The sequence below is a fragment of the Parasteatoda tepidariorum genome, chromosome 1 (genome assembly GCF_043381705.1).
Source record: "Parasteatoda tepidariorum isolate YZ-2023 chromosome 1, CAS_Ptep_4.0, whole genome shotgun sequence".
NCBI lineage: Eukaryota > Metazoa > Arthropoda > Arachnida > Araneae > Theridiidae > Parasteatoda > Parasteatoda tepidariorum.
The window spans coordinates 5,690,766-5,715,693 of record NC_092204.1 but is presented as its reverse complement, the minus strand read 5'-3'; the positions used below and the strand labels follow the sequence as shown (position 1 = coordinate 5,715,693).

Genomic DNA, 24,928 nt, shown 5'->3' with positions numbered 1-24,928 from the left:
ACTTTAATTTCAGATAAGGGTAAATTTGGAAAAACGTAATACAAGGAAAGATACAATTGATTAGACATAGCTAGAAGTTCATAAAATAAAAGTACCATGAACAGGGAAGTAAAGATGAACAGGAAAAGCATGTCCTAATGAGGAGGTTCATGATGACATTTTTGGCCATAGGTTGCTATTCAATCATAATCGTGTAACCTATTTCCCCTTTACGTTTGGCTTATGATAATAGTAATATTTATAAACAATAGTTTACAATCTAAACACAAAATTATAATTTACTTTTTGAATTACTTGTGGCTGCCTAAAGAGGTCTACAACTCGTGCATCCTCCCTAAGAATCTCTTTGACAATTTTATACAGCAATATACCATTTCTTTTTATCTGCATTTCTGGATTTACCTGTAGATCAACTAAGAATGCAAATAATATTTCAACCTGTGAATAGAACTAACTGTTTACATTGACAATTTATGCATAAAATTAGTAAGTAAAATTTAGATTTAAAAAAAAAAACACATGTATATACAACAGAATAATATAATTTCCATTAATTAACCCCAGCAGTCATATTCAATTTATTCATAGTTATTATGCTGGTCAGAATTAATTTTTGTTGCATCATGCAATCTTGGATTACATGATGCAACAAAATTAATTCTGACCAGCATCATGCAATCAAGGGTTCTTGGTTGCATCATGCAATCAAGATTCAATCTTGGAAATTTGATGTTGTTTGAGAAATTCATTTCTTGTGACAAGAAATGAATTTCTTTTTTTAGAAGGACAAACACTATTACACTTTTGCATAATTTGTAAAATATTACTTTTAATAATGTACTTCTTCAAAATCAATCATCTTAAATAAACAGTATTGTTGGTGAACATACTTTTTTTCCCTTGTGCCGTACATCACACGACTGAAAGGATATAAAAAAGTGCAGAAACAAATCTTTGACATCCCTTTTGAAATATTTCAGAACAGATACCCACAAAAATATTTCTGCAACTAGTATTCTTCTAAGTTTCTGTACATGTTCAACACATGACTTCAAAATACTCTGTTAATATTTATAAATTTTTGTGCACATACATATCGTGTATTGCATGGAAGTTGAAAAAAATTATTTTAGTATTCAGAAGACTATTCAATTATAAGGAAATTTACCTGTTCCTTAGAACTTTTACCTGTATAAACTGAAGTTAGTATTCTCAAGCAATAATAATGGTTAATTCTTATTTACTTTCGTAATCGTCATTAAAAGTACCCTAGTTAGTTGAACGATAGTGTTATAAACCGGAATTATTCAAATGATCTTTTAAATATTACAGCTCAAACAGTATTTCTAGAAATAATATTTTCCCATTATGTTTAGAGACTTCTTTTCTCTTACATTTTGAGATTTAAGGACTGTCCATGAATGGTGTCTCAATATTCAAAATATTTTTTTCAATATTTTTGATCTTCTCTTCACAAGGGAGGAGATAAAAAAAAGATGAAAGGGGGATCATTTTGTCACAAGGGCTCGCATGTTATCATACCTATTACCCTCCTTTGTCATATGTAACACTATATTATGCAAACATACAATAACCGCACAAAAATAAAACACATGTAAAAATCATTATTCAAAATTTATTTTTAAAGACGTTTATCAGCAATAATAATGTTTAGGTTTGCCTTTTTTAAAAAAAAAAAAAATGTAAAACAAGTAAAAATAATGTGAGATGTCGCATTTCTTGTCACTAACCCCCTCCTTTCACTCCTTAGGAATGGCATCTAAAATGATTAATAAAACTTTATATTGTAACTAGAGGATTTCTCTTTTTTAAGTTTCCTGTTTATTCACAGTTAAATTTCTAACAGTCAAAACCATGATTTTGAGGTGTGTTCTAATGTGTGAGTTGCTGTTCCGTTGATTCGTTAAATGTGTTGAGTGCAACTAAATTAAAAAATTTATTAAGGATTATGTTAGACAATATGAAAACACCTTAATATCAATCCAGGACATACAGTAGGTTTTATGTTAGTAAACTTAAGCCTAACATAATTTAAATACCTAAACAATGGCACCTTTTACAATTTGTTTTTTAAATTTTTGTTATTTTACATTGTTTTTTTTTTCTTTTGGGAAAGTGGACTGAAAAATCTAGCAAAAAGTATTTTAATGTTCTTTGACCAGCGAATAATTGAGTGTTGTAAGTTTATTTTCAGGTTTTAGCCAAATGATCTAAAAAAAAAAACATTTTTTTTAAAAAAAGTTTTATTAAATGAAAATTAAATAGTTAAGGTTTAATAAGTGGTAAGTAATTAAACCTATCATTTAATTCATGGAAAGATATTTCTGTTTAGTTTTTTTTAAGTTGAATAGTTAAAAGTATAAATGAAGAAATCATAGTTTTTTTTTTTTCAAAACAAAAAGTAAACAAATTTTATTTTTATATCTTTTTCAAACTAGACAATTTATTAGATATTAACTAACTATATAATTTCTGACCATAAGTAATTAAAGGTTATAAGCTAAAACAATTATAAAAAATTCAAAATGTTTCAAAATTTGGTTTGAATTACTGCTTCTTAAGGAAAATAATTTTCACTTCATGAATACATTTTAAAAATTGTCTTTTTTAACCATGCAGAACCTGTAGCGAATTACATACATCTTTGCTGGTAGTTAACCTCATATATATTAATTATTTAGTGATAACTATAAATTAAGTTACAAAATCAGAAATAAAAACATACATTCTCCGAAAAAGCATGGCTCTTTTAGATCAAATTGCTATCAAATGTGGGGGGGAGGTAACCGCTATTTTCAAAATGTGATCCCACTAGTTTGGTCATAACAAAGGTTGAAAGTTAGAGCTTTTTTTAAATTCTTTGCAATTATAGCTCTAAATCCTGATTTAACATTTCAGGTAATTCTTACCTCTACTTATGAAACTCGAGAATCTAAATACAATTTCAAAGAAAAAATAATTTTCTAAAGCTATTTATTACTTTTTAATAACTGAAAAAAGGCCATTTAAATTTTCGATTCATTTTAAACTATGCAATTTTAAATGACTAAATACAAAATCAAACAAATTGATCAAAAAGTTTTTGAGAAATTAAGAATACCACTTTTTTTTTGAAAATATTTAACCTAGAAACTATTCAACTAATTTCTTTCAACACTAGTGTTTTGTCATTTCAAATTAGATAGTTTAAAAAGTTGTAAAAATTTGTAAGCTTAAACTAGTTGGAAATTTTCAAGTAATATTAAATAAAGTAATAATTTTTTTAACCAATTAATGAAAATCTGTTTTTTTCCAAGGGCAAACGAATTTCATAAATGAGGCAAGAATTTTTGAATTGTGCGATTAGTTTTAGAGCTATTATAAAAAATTGAATTAAACATTAAAAGGCCCAACTGTCGACAACTCTCCTGACTAAATTATTGGGACTATATTTTCCAAATGTCAATAATATTTGCCACTGAATCTGATACCCGATTGCTGTTACTTTATTTTAAGCTTTATTGAATCAAATTGTGATTTCAGTTAAATAGCTGCCAACATGAATAGAAAAAAAAACAGTAAATTTTAAGAATATAAATTTCATGATAATTGCTGCAAAATATACTAAATATTTTACACATAGGGAATTCTAGGGATTTTTATAGTCATCAAAATAGAAAAACTGCAATATTTTCCAGTTATGATTGATATTAATAATTCCTAAAAGATATTTAAAAGAATTTTTTTAATTAATTTAAAAAGAGAGTTTTGAATAAAAATAAACTGAACAATTTAATTTTAGAACAAAAAAGTTTTAAACTGATTTCTATAAATGAGGTTCACTTCTTTATGTATTAGTAATACTTATTTAAATAGTCAAGCAAGCAAGCAATAATCAGTACAAAAATTCTATTTCAATAGGGATTTCCTTAGGAATCTTACTCAATTTTAGAGAATTTTCTAAAATGTACAAAAACCAGGAGAAACTGGCAAAATCCAGTAGAGTTGGTAGGTAAGCAGTTAGATTTCAGAAACTTTTCAGGAGCAAGCACATGAAAAGTTATGCGTTATCTTTTTGCAATCTTTAAGTTTTAAATAAAAGAACCACAATTATGTCACTGTTCTTTTTTTGTTATGACATTTTGATGTTTTCATAATAGACAGGAAATTTACTTGCAACGTTAGGTTACGTTTCTGCAACCAGTGAAATATTTCAATGTAATGTATTTGTATGTAACTATGACATTTGGTACTGTATGGGGTTGTTTTCAAAGGAAAGATTACTATATACAATTTAAGCATATAGAAGAAAAAAATATGAAATGCATTTATTAAGAACGAAGAAATAAACTCACTCACTTTGGTAATAGTAAAAATAACTAGTCGTAGAATTTTGCTACTTAAGGGGTGAGTTGATAAAACATCTACCACATATTCCTTAATAAAAACATCTTGACTTGGTGACAAAAAAGAAAATATTAAAAGACCAAGCTAAGTGGAGAAAGAAAAAAAAATTATTAAATAACTTCATGCTAAATATGAACGACAAAGTTGATTTATGAGTATGCATGTGAAATTGCTTTAAAAAAAAGAGATGAAAGGAATATATTTCAAATTACTTGGTTTTTCAATGAGTCCTTTATGCAAAACATAAGATTGGAATATTCCTGTTTAGCTGTATTTATATTTCTGACCTGAAAAAAAGTAAAAGATATTTCGTTGCAAAATTATCCGTATAGCTACATAATGTCATTAGACAAGGTATTTATATAGCATCCTTACAAATGCATAAAAAAAAAGTTGTAGTGTTCAATAATGAAAGATTTTATGAAAGATTAGAAACTTAGGTACATGGTTAAAAAGATTTTAAAAGAAGTAATAAATAAAATAAAAAAATTCTAAAACCAATTCCTACATAAGTCAACAAAGAAAATTTTTTATTTTAGTTATTTTTATTAAATAATTAAGATTTTTCTCCCATATAAAACTAAAATTAGTTAATTAAATTTAATTAATGAATTAATATTTAAAAAAACTATTAACATCAAGTGTCATACACTACCAAGTTTAAAAAAATACAGTACAAAACCCGTTATCCGGAAATCAGAAAACCGGAAAACCAAAAAACCGGAACAAAATTCGATAAATTTTCCTGCGATTTTTTTAAAAAGATGTTTACCTTACCATCAGTTTAGAAATAATCATTAGTGTATTACTTCATCGTTTTTTCTTCTTTTTAAGATAATTTCCAAATATATATATATATTTTTTAGTTGGGTTTAACGATAAAAAAACGGCTTTTTGTAGCGATTCAGAAAACCGGAAAAATCAGTTATCCGGAATAGCGATGGTCCCAATCGTTCCGGATAATCGGTTCCCTACTGTATCTTTGAACTTGAATGGATGAATAAAAAGTATTTTTATTAACAATTGAAAATGTGAACAAGATATATAAATATTTATATTCCTATAGATACACTCTCCTGGGTGTTCAATTTCTACTAATAGTTTACACTCTTCCGAATGTAAACTATTAGTAGAAATTGAAAAAAAAAGGTGTGTGGTATTAAACAACTATTAAAGTATAAATTTAGTGACTTTGACCACACGTGCTACAACATAATGTTCTTTATTGAATTTATCTGACACAGCGAATATAAAATAATAAATAATTAAATGCATGCAGTAAACTTTTTGTTCAAATATGAGTTAGAAATTATCACCGATGTTATCTTTAAAATAGGTGAAAAATTTAATAGCATACAGTAAAATTTAAAACAAGGGCTAACACTTAACCTATCAGAAAATTCCATTTTTTTTTTTGCTCATCCTTATTTAATTAATGAATTAATATTTCGAATAAACTGTATTAACATCAAGTATCGTAAACTAGAAGTTTAAAAAAACGTATTTGAAGTTGAGTGGATGAATAAAAAGTATTTAATTAACTAATGAACATTTGAACAAGATATATTGAGAGTGTGAACTAATAGTAGGAATTGAATAAAAAAAAGCAATTGAAGGTAAAAAAGCAAAAATAGTAGGAATTGAAAAAAAAGCACAGAAATATTGCTTTGTTATATAAAAAAAGAAGGAGATGGAAATAAGTAAGAATGAATAGAATTCACTCATGGAATGTTGGAGACTAGTTGGTTTAATTAAATAAGGTTTTTTTTCTTTGGAATTTTTTACATATACCAGTATAATCTCTGATGTATTAATAATGTTTAATATTATTTAAAAACAATATTGTGTTTAAAAAGTACTTTTTTCTTTCTAATGGTTAAATTCATTATATAATAATTACAAACTATTCATTGAAAATATAAAATCATAGTTATTTTAATCAAAGCTTAACACTTTCAGCAAATTTGCACAGAAAAAATTTGCCATCAAATGAAAAATTAATTAATTTAGATCAGGAAATATATACATATAAAAACATTTATTCTGGGTTACTTCAAGCAGACTTCATCATTATTTATATATAAAAATATGCTTATATTTTAAAAATATTATTTTTATATAACCATGAAACTAAATTGGCATAATTAAATATTGTTTATAAAATAACAAGTTATTTTTGGATGGAATTTTTACTAGTTATGATTTACTTATGTTTATTTACTAATGGAAAACTTTAGTTTAAAGCTTTCTTATTCTTTTTTTTATCCACAATTATTCTTTTAATTTTTAAGTCTCTTTTATTCATCAAATAACAATTTACATACATTATCCTCTCATTATTTCTCTGGATAAAACCATCAATATCAATGAGATCGAATTTAAAAAAAAGACTTCAAAACCTATTGCTTATAAACTATATTGTTATCACATTGCTCATAAAATAAAAAGTTATTTATGCGGAGCTAATGGAAAAACTTTAATTTAAAGGTTTCTTCTTTTTTTTTCCATAATCATTCTTTTAATTTTTTAGTCTCTTTTAACCATCAAATAATTATTTACATACATTAACCTCTCATTATTTCGCTGGATAAAACTATCAATATAAATTAGATCGAATTTTCTTTTTTTTTAAAAAAAAAGACCTCACAACCTATTGTTATTATTAACTACATTGCTACTATTAACTATATTGTTATATATACTGTATTGTTATAACATTGTTTATAAATATAAAGTTATTTTTGTACAGCTAATGGAAAACTTTAAGGGTTTCTCTTTCTTTTTTATCCACAATTATTCCTTCAATTATTTCGTCTCTTTTAACCGTCAAATAATAATGTATATACATTAACCTCTCATTATTTCTCTGGATAAAACCTTCAATATCAATGAGATCGAATTTTAAAAAAAGATCTCACAACCTATTGTTTATAAAGTATATTGTTATATATGCTATAGTGTTATAACATTGTTTATAAAATAAAAAAGTTATTTTTGTTCAGCTAATGGAAAACTTTAATTTGAAGGTTTCCTGTTCTTTTTCATTGACAATTATTCTTTTAATTTTTAAGTCTCTTTTAACCATCAAATAATAATTTACATACATTATCCTCTCATTATTTCTCTGGATAAAACCTTCAATATCAATGAGATCGAATTTTAAAAAAAGATCTCACAACCTATTGTTTATAAAGTATATTGTTATATATGCTATAGTGTTATAACATTGTTTATAAAATAAAAAAGTTATTTTTGTTCAGCTAATGGAAAACTTTAATTTGAAGGTTTCCTGTTCTTTTTCATTGACAATTATTCTTTTAATTTTTAAGTCTCTTTTAACCATCAAATAATAATTTACATACATTATCCTCTCATTATTTCTCTGGATAAAACCTTCAATATCAATGAGATCGAATTTTAAAAAAAGATCTCACAACCTATTGTTTATAAAGTATATTGTTACATATACTATATTGTTAGAACATTGTTTATAAACTAAAAAGGTATTTTTGTTCAGCTAATGGAAAACTTTAATTTGAAGGTTTCCTATTCTTTTTCATCGACAAATATTCTTTTAATTTTTAAGTCTCTTTTATCCACAAATAATAATTTACATACATTATCCTCTCCTTATTTCTCTGGATAAAACCATCAATATCAATGAGATCGAATTTTAAAAAAAAAAGACTTCACAACCTATTGTTTATAAACCATAACGTTATAACATTGTTTATAAAATAAAAAATTATTCATGCATAGCAAATGGAAAACTTTAAGGTTTCTTATTCTTTTTTTTTTCATAATCATTCTTTTAATTGTTTAGTCTCTTTTAACCATCAAATAATAATTTACATACATTATCATCGCATTATTTCTCTGGATAAAACCTTTGATATCAATGAGATCGAATTTTAAAAAAAGACCTTACAACTTGAAGAACAGTTGATTTAAAACATGCCAAAACTGTTCTCAAATGCGAAACTTTACATTTTAAATCAGAAATTTCAACTGCCTAATCTCAAAATTACATACAGAGACAAATATTATTCCTGCCAGTAAGATATTTCTCTGTCGCACACTACCAACATCGATGCAGATACAATTTGGCTCATTCTTTATCAGAAGATGCCCCTAAACTATTAGAATTTGCAGGTGGAGTGCATGCAATTAAAACAGAATCATGTATAATTCACATAATTGGGTACTTGGAACACAAAAAGAAGATCACTAATACCTGACCTCAGCACCAGCTGGTTGTTTATAAACAAAATGGCCTATTAATATCCTGGATATTGCTGACTAAAGTAGAGCCTTCACATAAGTTGGAATGTTAATTAAAGTGAAGTAAATTAAATAATAAACCCTACAGCTTATTGAATTGGTAAAAATGTAATTTTTGTGTCTTTTATTTAATTTAAATCAATTATTTGCTTAAGTATTTTACTGTAATCATAATTATTTTTTTCGTGTATCTGACATCTTCATTGCATAATTAATTAGTTTATGTTGTACATAGTTTTGTGCATGTGTTTATGTTAAGTAAGAAATAAACCAAATCTAGAAAGAGAAAAAAAATAATATAGAATGTGTTGCTTCAGAAAATTCATATTTGCCAGACTAGGCTTACTCAAACTAAAATGAAAAGAACAGTTGATAAGAAAAACAAATGCCAAATTTCAACAGCTAATCAGGATCACTTGCAGGTATCCAATTGTGGAGTATTATAGAGCGAGATGAGAAGAGCCATTTACTCATTGTTATTCTGTACATAATGTTGTTTCTTTGGTTTTAACAAAAATAGTATTACTATGTCTCAAAATGTTTTTGTTTGAAACTGTATGCGCCTACAAAATGCTGTATATGCATATCAAAGACAAATTAAACTTACGATAGTACTGCTAATTCCTTTCATGCAGAAATTGAAAAAACTTTTCACAAATTCTCTTTCATAATGGCTTATCTTGATTCTTGGGTNTTTTATTTTTATTAATCGATGTCAAATAGATAAATATATTTTTCTCTTTCATCTTCTGTTCACTGATATGCATGTGCAATGCATTTTCCCCACCCCCTCGTAAATCAAACTAGCAAACGAAATCATCATGCCACTCCTTTGAGTTTAACGACCTAAAAGAGAATAAAGATCTAAAATCTTCAAGGTCGCGGAAGAAATGACGTTTCTCTGGGTAAACGGGGAAAAAAATTCTTCCCTTCCTCACATTTTCCTCTACTCAACTTCAAGGATTAGTCCAGTTTACGCTTTTTTTTTTCATATCGTTTTAGTTCAAAATGGCGGGAGAACCGAGCAAATTTTTTTTTCGGATTATCTGGATACCAGATAAATGGTTCTCTACTGTATGCATGAAAAAAAGAGTTACAGACTTAGCTCTCCGCAATTAAGTCTTGCTAAAGTCATTGGTACATGATTTGTTGAAATTGATCCATACTTCCGTTTCGACTTAAGACATCCTTGAAATTTTTTTTTTTTAAATATACGAAGACTAAACGAATAATTGATATCACGTTGCTAGTTTACGAGCTTGTTGCCAACCGTGGAAAAATACGCATTAAAAACTATAAAAACAGCAAGATACAATATCAATTCCAACTATCGAGAGTACGAGTTTCCCCACTCCTGAACGGACGTCACTCGATAACGACATGTGACGTCATTGCATTCAACTCCACAAGAAAGAAGAGGAAGATTTCACCCGCCCCCAGTGTAAGGGGGCGGTTGAAATAGGAGTGTTTTTAGAGGTAACGTTGAAGAGGGGGAAAAATAAAGCATGTTCAGCTACGCTTCAGGCAGATGGTAGTTTGATAAGAGGGGATGGAATTCAAGCTGAAAGAAAAACTCACCTTCACACTCGCGGAAAAATTAGGTAATTTTGAGTTTGGCCGTCGATCGCAGTAAAATTCGGGAGTTTTTCAAATCAATTCCGGAGGGCGGGAGAATAACTCAAAATTCGGGAGACTCCCGCAAAATGCGGGAGAGTTGGCACGTCTGCCTATTAATATCCTGGATATTGCTGACTAAAGTAGAGCCTTTACATAAGTTGGAATGTTAATTAACATGAAGTAAATTAAATAATAAACCATATAGCTATTATTGAATTTGTAAAAATGTAACTTTTGTGTCAACATCTTTTATTTAATTTAAATCGATTATTTGCTTAAGTATTTTACTGTAATCATAATTATTTTTTTCGTGTATCTGACAACTTCATTGCATAATTAATTAGTTTATGTTGTACATAGTTTCGTGCATGTGTTTATGTTAAGTAAGAAATAAACCAAATCTAGAAAGAGAAAAAAAAATAATATAGAATGTGTTGCTTCAGAAAATTCATATTTGCCAGACTAGGCTTACTCAAACTAAAATGAAAAGAACAGTTGATAAGAAAAACAAATGACACATTTCAACAGATAATCAGGATCACTTGCAGGTATCCAATTGTGGAGTATTATAGAGCGAGATGAGAAGAGCCATTTACTCATTGTTATTCTGTACATAATGTTGTTTCTTTGGTTCTAACAAAAATAGTATTACTATGTCTCAAAATTTTTTTGTTTGAAACTGTATGCGCCTACAAAATGCTGTATATGCATATCAAAGACAAATTAAACTTACGATAGTACTGCTAATCGCTTTCATGCAGAAATTGAAAAAACTTTTCACAAATTCTCTCTCATAATGGCTTATCTTGATTCTTGGGTCTAAAATAAAATAAAAATTGAATAAAAACTTTTTGTTTAAATTTCTATTACATCTAAAAACATAACTGTGAATAGTAAGAAGACTATTTGATTCTGATATAAATATAAATTTAGTGAGATTATTCAGAATAACAGGAAAGTCATCCTCTACATATGCTGTAAAAATTCGAAGTAAAATTAAGTTGCATACTCATTTTACACATATTTCCCCTTTTTTAATTATTAAAAAAGCAATCATCTTACTAAAATTTCAAAAATTTAGATTTTTCCATAAAATATAACAATTTGATTACATTTTGAAGTATTTTTCACTCAGTATTAGCTGTGTTTTGCAAGTTTAACTGATTCCATTCATAAATGATATCACTATATTTTACATCCTTTTTTAAAATAAAATTTAAGACTATTTAATTGAATTTAATTGCAAAATGATATGCTTAATTTCCTCCTATAAAAACAATTAAAAATTATGCACATGAGTTATTTTTATCAATATTAACAAAACAAATTTTTGGGAGATAAAAGAAATATATTGGTAATTATGTATACATACGTATTTTCAATAACTTAAAGGTGTGATTATGAGTAATGCAACATAAGAAAAATATTAATAGACGGTTCTGCACTTTACCGCTAGTGAGTTAAAATGGACCAAAAACCTTTGATTGTATATTTGTTTATTTCTTCATTTTTCTTGTAAGGGAGCACTGAGAATTTTTTGAATTGCAAAGTCAAATCTTGCAAGTTTTGATTGGCAGAGATCCAAAATAGGTTGGCAACTTATGGTGTTACCCCACTGAAACAAAAAAAATCGCAGGTCACATAATTCTTGATATGTGTGTGGGGAATTTTTTGTGGTGATAGAAGTTTAGTATGAAGGTAATGGACCTTACATGTTTTTTTTTAAGTGTGACAAAAATAAAACTGTTTTCTCCTTTATTTTATCCAACTTGAAATACATATTTTTAATAATTTTTTAAATTTATTTTAAATTATGTTCCTACTTTTTTAAAAAATAATGAGTCGGTTAATTTGTTTATGTTGTATAAATGAAGAAATTTTGATTGGTGATTAAAGGGAGAAAAAATTTAGGGGGATTTTACTATTTCCTGATTCCTAGCAGCATTCAGGAAAATGTAATTCCTAGCAGCATTCAGGAAAATGATTCAGCAGCATTCAGGAAATGATGCTCCAGTTGAAATATGAGTACTCCAGCTATTTGGAAAGTGGTAGGAATTTTGATTTACAATACACTCTATTTGAAGACAAATGCTAGTTATAACTTTTAGAAAACAATCAAAGCTCCAATTGTCAAGGTATAGAGTACTACATAGTTAAGATTCAAGCACTTTATCTAGACAAAAAAAAATAATCGAAATTTTGAATGGTGATAATTTCCTTTGGTGATAAATTTTTCTAGTAACCCTCATAAGACGAGTATTGTTATAAGACACTAATTCAAATTTGCTAGTTTCAGCTCAGACAGTGGTCAAACTTTTTATTAATAATAAAATTTCTTTAATGATAAAGGGCAATAGACGAATAAAATTCTACTTTTAGTAGTTAGGAAACAATTAAAACTTGTACTGTCCTTTAGGAAAAAACATAAAGTTAAACTGGAATGCTCTAGCTAGTTGAAAATTAGTCGGAAATTTGATAGGACATATATTTAGGAAACAAAAAAATTTATTTTTTGAATTTTATCTTTATATGTTGCTTTCTTGTAAATAAAATGTTAAACTATTACATTAAAACAATAGTTATAAATTTATAGATATTACTCAATAGTTATATTTAAAAGTAGTTTTTTAGTTAAAAATTAATCTATTTAAATTATCATACTGAATATTTAAAGAAATTAAAAGCTTGAATTTTAAAATCCCTCCCAGAAAATATTTCAGACAGCATGTTACTGATGAGAGAGGAGGAATGAAAAGCACAAAAAACATTTTTATATAACCTTTGAACAGCTTCTTTCATGGGTATGTAATTATTTCTGTTATTAGGGTGCATAGCCAAATCTCTCAACAAAAAATAAGTACCTTTTAAGTACTCTTTAAGCACTCAAAAAATATTTTTAAGCACCATATACATTAACAAAATGCAAAATAATTTTCAAAGACTTTACATGATCATGATGAAATACCTAACTAGTTTCTGGCAAAGAACTCTTTTCTCGATTATATTAGCCATTAAAAATGATCAAGAGATTTTTTGGTTCGATTTCCGAAGGTGGAAAATGAAGCCTGAAATTGAGAATATCTTGCAAACAACAGCAGAGTTGCACATGAGAGTGCAATATTCTCACTGGGCCTAGCTCGGTAGATGCTGTACAGACTCGCAAGTATTTCACAAAATATGTAAAATGATTGGCACTTTCATATGTTATGGACCAACGGTATGCCGAAATGGATTGTTATTGAAGGAATAGTGAAAACGTTGAATAGAACAATTTGAAAAGCACGCTTTTGCATAATACCTGGCGAAAATCGAAATAGTAAAGAAAAAAAAATCTAATTTTCAAAAAGGGAAAATTAAGCACTTTTTAAAAACGCTATGCACCATATCTATATATAACGAGTGAACTTCGAAAATTCCTTCCTTAAACCTTAATTTTAACAAAGCTTAATTTTCTTAATTTTTAACTAAGCAAGTTTTACTAATTGAAAAAAACATTTTCTCCTGAGATATGCCTGGCTTTAAAGCCAATAAAAACTTATTTATGAATTAATCAAATGAAAAAAACAGATAACAATAAGAAAATAACCTTTAAAAACAATAAAATGTGTAATAGCTTCAACCAATGACTCCAGTCTTTTGATGACTTCTGAAGTCGGCACATCTCGCCAGAATTTGTCTACATCAATGTCAGCTGTTGATTTCTGTTGTTGAATATCGTCCGTACTCACTGCAGCATGGTGAGCAGAGAAAGTGCCCAAGCTTTCTTGCAGTTCACTGAGAAGTTCCCACACAGATGAGGCCTTGTCTTTTTAATACATCAATGAGTCAATAAATAAAAGAAAAAAAAGAAATAATTTTATTGAGTCCAAAACTTATTGATCTTCAATAGCAGTAATCAATTTTCTCAAATGCAAGGTTGCCACAGAAAAAATTAACAATATAGTTGCGTTCAGTAGCCTAAAGCATGAAAATAGTTGCCGAAAACTAGTAAAATAGCTGCCTAAATAAGAACAAAAATGTGACTAAAATTTCATTAAATGACTTAATTGCTATATACCATGATCATTTAGTCAAGTTTCATGTTGGCAAAAATGATCATTTCAATATAAACATTAATGTTCTAGCACTAACTTTTTATATCAAAAAAATTAGTATACTTACAGACAATAAAATACTTTTAATTACTGGAAATCATTCAAAAAAAATTTTTTTTATTAAAAAAAAACACACACACACTTTTTCTGTTTAATCAATAATTATTTTAGCAAATATATATATGTATACATATTGTGAAAAGTGATTATTCAAATTCAAAATTCACGCATCATAACGTTGTATTAAAAATTGGGTTTTTAAAATCATGCAGAATCTCGTAGCAATAACCGTTGAAAAGGCGATGGAGGAACAAAATAGAATCACTTGAAATCTGTGCAAATTGAGCACATTAAAAAGTGATGACTCAAATTTACAATTCAAAATTTTTTTACTTTTTGAGATTTTTTTTCTTTTTTGTGTTGAAAAGCTACCAAAGGCTGCAGGTTGTGAGCCCAGTTTATACTAAAAAAAAACATAGCTAGGAGCACAGAAAAGTCTCCCAATAGTCTCCTTTTAAAGAAAATAGTTACTTTTTTTTAGCCTTTTCAGGCAAACAAAAGTTGCCATAGTCGCCTCAGGTTGAAAATAGTCTCATTTTAGTCTCCTGTGGCAACCAACTCTTCAAATGTTGAGAAAACTCATACATTTATAATTTTTTTTTTTAAATGTCTCAATATAGAAGTGCAGTAAAAATGGATAAAATTTAAAAAACAATAATTTTTTTAAAATTATATGTATGAAACATAAAAAACTTTATCTAAACAAAGGTAATGAGGGATAAAGGTAATAAGAGACTCTATTAAATATTATGTTACAATTATTGACACAATATTAAATTACATTAGTTACAATTTTTAATAACTGTAAAACAATATATTGCTTTTATATGTATAATGATAAAAGGGAAAACAATTCTAAAATAGTTGCTCAGAAATGTTTTTTTAAAAAAATAAAACAAGATAATTTTGATCAAAGAGTTGACGTACAGCTGACATAGTAATTTTTAGAGTGAAACACATACAAAGAAACGATTAAATCTGAAATGTACAGTTTTTTTTATACAATTGAATAACGTAATAGGCCTTCCCTCATAATTGAAAGAAAATGCTGAATTAATTTTCGTTTTCTAATTTTCAAATATCTATTTTAACCTACCTCTAATGGGAGAATGCTCAATCGGTGGATGGAAACTGGGAGTCTCAGAAAATTCAAAAATAATCTGATAGATATGACATAAACATTTTCTCCAGCACAGTAAACAGTGCGAATCAGCACCTAAAAGAATGAATAAATAATATAATCATAAATTCCGACGAGCTTTTGTGCTGCATTTAGATATACAAATCCTAACTTATAAAAACAGATAAATGGCTGTTCTACATCAGTGTTTCCCAAACTTATGACTTTCGTGTACCTTTTCTAAGTTTTTCGTAACGCTGTGTACCACTAATAAAAAAATGAATGTATTGTAATGTTTGGCAACTGTTTGGCGATCGTTCAGGCGCACTTGGCGCATTGTGTCACCCCTTCGGGGGCATGCTAGGAATCGAGGGAGAGGTATGTTTATATTGGTCGGGAGAGGTTCTCCCTTGGTTGTTTAAGAGCTGGATGCTCGAATATAAAAATAATGACTAGTTTCTTTTAATTTTTAATAAAGTTAAGTTTATTATTATGAAAATCTGGTGTGATTATTTGTATGGAATATAGTCATTACATGTATTTTCTACTATAAAAACATTGCACAAAAGTTAAAAATCACAACTGGCTGTTGACACCACTAATTATTAACTGTTAACTCTGCAAAAAAATAGCCAGTAGAAAAATATGTAATTGCAACTTTTAATTACTAGCTTTGTTTTTAAATATAAGATTTTAATATTTCCGTTTCTTGCAAGATATTTCTTGTAAGATCGCGTACCCCGGCTAAACTGTTCCCATACCCTTGGGGGTACGCGTATCACACTTTGGGAAACACTGTTCTACATGATCATATCTACCAACAATGGAGAAATAAAATAATGGAGATTTTACTAGCGACATTTTTTAGGTTAGGACCTAAAGTTTTCATACATTATGCATAGTCATGCAAGTCAAAAAGAAAAATTCAAAATTGGAAATAATATAAGCACTTACATTTAGCGAAGAAAAAAATATGTATATAAATTTTAATCTAAAGAAGATTTTTTTAAACCACTATTTATAATTACTTAAACTATTTTATTTTATAACCATCGTTGAACAGCAACACCATAGACCAGGGGTGGCGACCCTTTATACATCAACGTGCCATTTTTCTAAAAAATTTTTTTAATGAGGTCATAGACGTGCCGTCAAATAATTTTGACTTCGTGATTATAGGGAAAATAATAATACTGAACACTATCAACTCAAAACTCCTTATTTACATTGAAATAAAATACATTTTGCAATGTCTGAGTTATACGCATAATTCAACTTAAAGTAACATCAGTGTGACTTCTGTTGTTGCAGATTAGATGACAAATAACTTTTATTAGGTTGTAAGATGTTAGTTTAAGCAGGACTCTTAAATTATTTTTGCTAGTTATTTATTGTTAGCTTGTTTTTTATGGCTATTAATTGTTTTTTTAGCATTAATTGTTAATTTTTTTTATTAATAATTACTTATTATTTTGTTTGTTTTTCCTGAATTTTAATTTAATTGTTACATATGCTTCAATTGTGATAGGTGGCGTGCCCAAAATATTGTGTCGAGTGCCATAAATGGCACGCGTGCCATTGGTTCGCCATCCCTGCCATAAACTATTGTCATATTTTGTATTAGGAGTACAGTGCACCAAAAAAAAGGACCACAGTGAATAACTTTTGATTAAATGATTGGATTTGCACGTTCTAGGATTCCTTCTCAATAATTCGAGAACGTGACCTCAAATATGCTAATTAATTAGTGCAGACATTTTAAGTTACGAAATCAGACACAAAAACATACTTTATCCGAATAAACACATTTTTTGTGTGGACAGATTTCAATTTCTGACCCCCAAATAAAGGGGGTAGCACAATCTGGGAAATATGGTGTTCATAGTTTAGTCAGGACAGTAATGCAAAGTTTGGACCCCTTAAATCTAATTTCACTTTTTGCGTATTTTTCCACTTCTTGAGATTTTTTTTAAGCAAATTGAAAATTTCGCACACAATTATGAAATTCAAAATTCCAAAGATAATTTTGAAAAAAAAATAGTTTTAGTAAATATTTATTATTTTATTTAAAAATCGTCGAAAAAATTTTGAATCAAGGTAAACAATTTTTTAACATCATTTTAAAGTATAAGATTTTAGATGGCAAAATACAAAGTTTTAACAAAATCGGTCCAATAGTTCCTGAGAAATCAAGTTTTAAATATGCTACTTCGTTAAAATTTGATTTCTCAGTTTCAAATCTTGTATTTTGCCATGAAAAATCACATTCTTTAAAATGATGTAAAAAGTTTTATACCTTACAATACAAAATTTTTTGCACGGAATTATCTTTAGACAAAAAAAAAATTATGTTTGTGAGTAAAATTTTTTTGATTCGCTTAAAAAGTTCTCGAGATATGGGGAAATACATAAAAAGTAAAATTTACATTAAGGGGTAAAAAGTTTGGCGCCCTCTTCTGACCAAGCTATGGGGACCATATTTCCAAGATTGCGGCCCTCCCTCCTACATTTTGGGGGTTTTAGAAATCCGAATCCGTTCAAAAAAGAGTATGTTTATTCAAAGAAAGTATGCTTTTGTTGATTTTGTAACTTAAAATAGAGTCTTCAAAAATTAATTAGCATATTTGTGGTTACCCCTTCAATTCATTTAGATTCAGTCCTAAAGATCCGATCATTAGTTTAAAAGTTACTCAGAGTTATCCTTTTTTTTGGCACACTGCACAACTTTAAACTTTTAGTGTAAAAATAAATACTTATTTTGCAGTTTTTGATGTATGAAGCAACATAAGTGAGCCTGTAAACTCTTCTGTAAAATATGATCAAAAGTCAGCAATTAATTACAAAAAGACTTACCACATTCTTCGAGGCATTTTTTCTCCAAAGCAGTAAACAAATTCACAGAATTTGAAAGAGCATAAAAGTGTTTCCCATTTTTAGAGCTGAAACACAAATATTTATGTTAATTAACTACAAATTGATTTAATATTTTTATGTTCCATAAAATTCATTTGTATATTTATAATAAAGTAGAAAAACTATTTGCTACTGAAATTTTTAATGAACAAAAGAAACATGTAGATTATATTGTACACAAAACCTTTTTTTTTTTGTTTTTAATTATTTTAACAAAAAAAGGAAATATTACAAAATAATAAATTAATAATTAAAAAATATTAAATAAAAAACTAATTATTTTATAATGATATAAAAATATTTACAAAGTGTACAGTTAGTTTCTTTTAATTTAAAAAAAAATGGAATTGTAATGTGGAAAAAGTTTTATTTCTTTAAAAACTTCTCTTTTCTTCAGTAGCCTATTTCTGAAAAACAACTGCTGTGCCTAGCCTTCGGGCAGAGTGACTAGGATGAAAAGAGGTGTAAAGAGTTTAATTAACGCTGGAGGTTTTCGTGGTCTTCCTCTCCATGTAACACAAATGAGGGTTGGCTCTATCAAAAAGTCATCCACGAAGGCAAATTTGTCCCAATACTCGATTCAGGAGTTCCCTTGTCTTCTGGATTGGGTTCAAAATGACAAGGATTGAACATTAGTAGTCGTAAACCCAAAATTGGGTCGGCTGTTCAACGACATTTATAAAAGAAAATAAAGTTAAAAATCTTATGTTTTTTAACAACACTTTTTAGTTTAGAAAGAAAAATTTAATTTGATGCACGGCAATTCAAGAAAGTACTAAAAATAAAGAAATCTAAACTTTATATTAAGAAAAATATAGGTCAAAAAACTTTTTAATTCTTTTAATTAGGACACTTTATGGCATTTTTTTCAAAAATATAGAAAAAATAGAAAATACAGGATAACTGTGAGGCCTGGTAAAGGCATGAAGCACGTTTGATCGCTGACTGGTAAAAAGTGGTCTGTGGTTTTATGGAAGCACTGTATTTATTGCTAAACATTTGTATTGGTCATTTAAAACCATTGGTCACATTAACCATTTATCCACTTGTCTTACAGTTTTTTTCCAGTATCTTTTGATGTCGTACAAAAAATATGCATCTTCTAGAAAAATACAAAACCTGGTACCCTACCACGAGCTCCCTGGAATGTATTTAGTGATCTATCCCCATACAGAACTGAGAAACAAAATCTTGCATTTCACTTCATTAAAATAAATGTGCATTATTTAAGAATTTATTTAACCTATTAGTTGCAGCTAGGAGAAAAAATTTTCCTCTGGTTACGGCGCATTTTTGCAGAAATTCCCCCCCCCCACTTAGTCAGTAACTACTTAGGCCAGCTATGAATAGGAAACATTTTGTTGTAATTTGTATGCCACATTTCTTGGAGGCAGAAGTTGCAGGGTTGTAGTGTGCATTGTTATCGGCGGATATTTCGGCATAGTTATGCATACTTTGGCATTTTTTAGCGATGTTTAACACATTATGAGAAAATGTTAAAATATAGCTTATAATTAGTTTTGCATAATAGAATGATATTTTCTCTTATGCAAAGCAAGCATTCATTAAAAAATTATTTAAAAATAAAACATGTATTTTATTGTATCAGAAAAATTGTTAATAAACTGTTACAAAAGAAATTTATTTTTTTCTAATAGAGCATTTTTTAAAGTTTTATTCTCATCTTAAAATCATAAACACATTAATTATAATAAATAATTTTAAAAAGCAAATTTTTGAAACTTCTAACGATGAACGTTGTAACGCTTCTACATTTTTGATCTACAATATAGCAAATGTAGAGTCTCGTCTATTTCATTTACGCAAAATTTAAACATAAACATTCTTTAACCCATTGGCGGTTAAGGAAATGGGTAAAATTGGGAGAACGTTTCTCCCCATCACACAGTTCACCTATCCATTAACATGGAAAAACCGGTTTTGCTATGCAGAGAAGAGTGCAGGTTAAAATGCGACTTTTTACGCGCAGAACCGTACGCGACTTTTTACGTCAGTGGGTTAAATCGAAAATTTTTTGAGTACCTTTTGTCTTCATTTCTTTCTTAACTACATAAAAATTACACGTGCATATTCAAAATAAGTTCATTAAGATTTCACAAGAATATTTTATATAAACGTTATTAGAATTACAAAAAAATAATGTTAAAAGCACTGAAAATATTAAAGAATATGTTTTAAATATGTTCAAAGAAGAAAAATTACCATTGTTTATCTTTTTTACAACACATATATAACACAATAAAATAATTGCCACGTTTCTATTCAGCTTATATTTCAGCCCTATATTGAAAGGAAAAAAATCCATTTCATTTTGAAATTTAGTTTTGAAATATTAGTTAATTTAATAAAATAATAAATGCAAAATAATAATAAGTAACAGTATTAGTTATCAGTGAAATTTTAAACTGATAGGTTACGTTAATACTTTCCTTAATTTTTTATAATTCAAAAAAGAAAATTCTTTTAAATTTCTTACTTATTTTAATTTTTGTTAGAAGTAGGAAAGGTTTTATACAAAAAAAAAGTATCCGCTGAGTTGAAGTATTTCTCGATTGCCATATGTATATGAAACTTTTTAAGTCATCAATTGTTATCAGACGCATCCATACAAGTTCTATTCACATAATGATTGTAAAACATAAATTTCCTTTGGTCAAGGAGTGGTCTTTCTTCAGGTCTTTGGAATAACTACTGTTAAGAATTTTAAAAATGACAGACACCAAAATATATGATAAATAGGACCACTGAAAACATATTCTGACCGATAACACAACAAAAAGCAGGAAATGGCACTTCGCCTGCTGTGGAAGAGGCAGAAATATTTCGGTTATATGTAGAGAGGGAATAACAATTTATTTTGTGCTTAATAAGTTACATTATGACAAACTCTAAAGCTCTCAATGAAAAGATTTCGTCGGAACTTGAAAGAAGTCTCTGAGAACTTGAAGCAAGAGGCGGGAACGATACCTTTCTAAAATAGTTCAGTAATTTATCATCTATACATAATAATAAACGCGGCTGTGTGTGTGTCTGTCTGTAATCACAATATATCGACCCAGAAGCCTCGCCCAGGCACGAAACTCGGCACATAACTGTGTTTTGACATAATGAAGAAGTATTTTTTTTCTTTTTCAAAAATTTGGATTAGTTTTTTAGTTATCAGTCATTTTGTAAGAAAATCTATGCTTTTTCGTCTTCAAAGAGCCACATTAAAAAAAACTATTAAAAAATGCACATACTTTTCTCCACTCTTATAAATGTATGCTAATGCGAGCCTTACAATTGAAATATTAGTTTTCGACAACTTAAACCAATAACATACGAAGGAATTAATAATTTAATTGTAAGGTTCACATTAGTTTACATTTATCAAAGTGGAGAAAAGTTTAACTTTTGTATTAAAAATGTGGCAACATATTCGATACGTAAATAGAACGCTTCGCTTTGATATATTTGTCGCTGTTCATAATTGTTATAATAAGTTTTTCTTCTTCTTTCCACGCTCTATTTTTTTTTTTTAAGCGAAGACGATAATTTTTGTAGCGATATAGAAATAGAAATTGATACCATAAAAAATTATATAGAAATAGAAATTGATACCATAAAAAATTAATTCGTTTTCGTGTTCTTTTCATGTATTTAGCATTTTAGTTTTTTTTTTTTAAGCGTTGTAGCTATATAATATATAAAATAGGAATTTAATTGTTTTTGAAGGAACGATCACACTTACCTTGGATCTCTTTGGTTTTTCTATTCTTTATTTTAACAGTTTTTATTAAATGTAATTAGTTATTTTCAGAAAGTTTCAGTTTGCAGGTAAGCACTTAGATTTTAATATTGAAGTTTCATGATTTGCTTTCATAGTAATTGTTGTTCTAAAGTATTCGTTGACTTCTTAAAAACCCGATTACTGACATGGCAGAACCGCCTTCCAAAAAACTTTGTATTTTGTCAAAGAAAAAGATATTAAGAGATTCTCAAAGAAGAAGAAGGGCCCAAGAAACGTCTGTGGAACGTCAAAGAAGGATGGAACATGACCGAATTTCGACAAGCAATTCTAGAGCCCAAGAAGTATCAGAGAAACGTCAAAGAAGATTAGAAGAGGTTTTCAGCTATTGGCCAATGATGATTTCGAAAGCAACTTTTGCATGTTTTTACAATTTCTGAGGCCTTTTTTTTAAAAAAAAAAAAACAAGTCTCCACCTGATAGTTATATTATAGGTTAGTTTACCATAGGCCTTAGGTTACCATAGCAAAGTTACATCTTCAAACATCCTAGAAAGCTATAACACATCTGCAGCAGAACTGGATATGAAGACAAAATTGCAAGACAGGAACACTTTAATTGTCCACTAATCTTCAGATTTCCTGCTATGTTTTAAAAAACTTTATTTGTGAAAACCCTTAGCGTGGCGGACAGCTGGCCGCCTTTGGCGGCTAGTGTTTGAATATTTGAAAAGCAGAAATTGTTTCATTGCGACTAAACATCCTGTTCAAGGTCAAGCATTCAAAACCTTCTGATAGATGCTCTCTCCTCCTTTCACAAATATTTTTAAAAAATGTTTAGCTTTTCTACAGTATTTTTCTTTTTTCTTGGAATAAATTAATAATATAAATGCTATTTTTTTAAAGAAAATTTTTTTTTCTTCCACGGTTTCAAAAGTTTGGTTTAATATAATTACCAATGAAGAAATTTACGCATGCTTTCATCTTTTTGTGCACGTTAGATTTAGAGTTTAATTAGATTTTCCTTTTAACACTATGAAACTGCATATTACTCACAGTAAAAAAAAGAACGATATTCTGCTTTAATAATATAATTATAATATTTTGCTTTTTTAATATTAACATAATTAAAAATCTTAGAAGATAACTATTTTAGAAAGGGTCAACATAAATTATTTTAGACCTTAAAATTTTTATACAATTAAGTTAAAATTCTGATATTTAAAGGTTTTAAATAATTTTACTAAATTTTTAAGACAAACAAATAAAATATTAAAAAATATTTTGAAATATCAAAATGTGGAATTTTTTAATACTATAAAATAATTTTTAGCTCACAATACCAAATATTTTATCGATGACATACGTAATAATTAACAATTTTACTTTAAATTATTTAGTTAAAATTTAATAATTTTATTTCTCCAGCAATGTCTTATCCGTTGGTATTCGGTATTTCCATTCGGTAATTTATTTATTTGCGTTACCAGACACAGAACGGTAAATTATGCAATGTTAAATTTCCCCTAAAACAAATTTTAACTTTTTCCATGATTTTTAAACAACTGTTCTTACAAAATTAAAAAACTGAGTATTAATATAAAGAGAGAGTAAATATTTATAGAACTTCTAAAAAATTCAGCTTATCTAAATGTATAATTTGTACATCTTTTTTTTCTAATTAATGTGTAGAATTTCCAGACTGGTTTCGATTGTATATGATCATCTAAATTTGTAATATGAAAGCGGTACATTTTTAATAAACTTTATTTTTGAAACTTTGAAGTCATACATTTGAGATTAGCTGAGTATTTAAATATATTAAAAATTCATCATCACTATCAATTTCATGATCTTCATTATTTTCTTCTTCCTTCTTACACTCAGATTCAAAATCCGCTTAGGTTTCAACATCGAAATCAAACATTAACTTATCGATTTCTTCTTGAGTGAGTGGTCTCACTCTACGTGGCATTTTGAATTGAGAAAAATTCCTTCAATGAGAGAAGAATAATTCAATACCAAACGGAAGCAACAAATTAAAAAATAAAAAGTTCATAAAATTTTAATTAAAACATTATCAAAAGATTTAAAAAAAAATAAAAACGTAACTAACAAATAAATTAATAAAAAAAAAACAAACTAGAATTTGCTAAATATCGTTGTTCAGTTTTGTATGCGAGCAACGCCCTCTGTGTAAGAAACGAGAACTAGGGTGTGTATTACCAACCTCGAAAGAGGCAAGTGTGTGAATTCAATGTGCAAATAAAATAACAGTCCGCTGCGTTAATATATGTTTTGCGTCTCATGTTAAGAGAAATAACATGGTCCTTACCCGAGCCTGAGAGGGTAAGCGATCAATGGACGAGCGAATTTTGTGAAAATTAAGCTAAAATTAGTGCAAAAGATTCAGTGAAAAGTGTACGATCGAGAATCTAAACCGAAACTTAAGTGCGTCTAACAGCAATTTGAGAAGGTAGGTGAAAGTTAAATTTATATTTAAGTGAATTAAACTATAAACATGTCTTTGACTAAATTAAAGAAAGACGAATTAAGACTCGTCGCAGAAGAATTAAACTTAAATGTACCGGAGGGTGCAAAAATTGCCGATTTAAAAACTTTAATTGAAAACAGCGAAGTGTATAAAACAGATCAAGAGCTATTTAAATGCGCACTGGATTATGCTATA

At 28.0% G+C, this 24,928-nt stretch overlaps 1 protein-coding gene across 1 annotated transcript in view; it reads right to left on the bottom strand.

Moving 5' to 3' along the window:
* The window catches only part of LOC107449939 (lysosomal-trafficking regulator mauve), a gene marked incomplete at its 5' end in the record, with an annotated part of 117,999 nt that overhangs the window by 36,585 nt on the left and 56,486 nt on the right, over nt 1–24,928 (bottom strand). Inside the window, 7 exons of the mRNA XM_071177156.1 lie at nt 283–438; nt 4,360–4,491; nt 4,620–4,694; nt 11,039–11,124; nt 13,892–14,110; nt 15,556–15,675; nt 18,433–18,518. Of these exons, the coding sequence (XP_071033257.1) occupies nt 283–438; nt 4,360–4,491; nt 4,620–4,694; nt 11,039–11,124; nt 13,892–14,110; nt 15,556–15,675; nt 18,433–18,518 (874 nt within the window). The remainder of the gene's footprint in view (nt 1–282; nt 439–4,359; nt 4,492–4,619; nt 4,695–11,038; nt 11,125–13,891; nt 14,111–15,555; nt 15,676–18,432; nt 18,519–24,928) is intronic.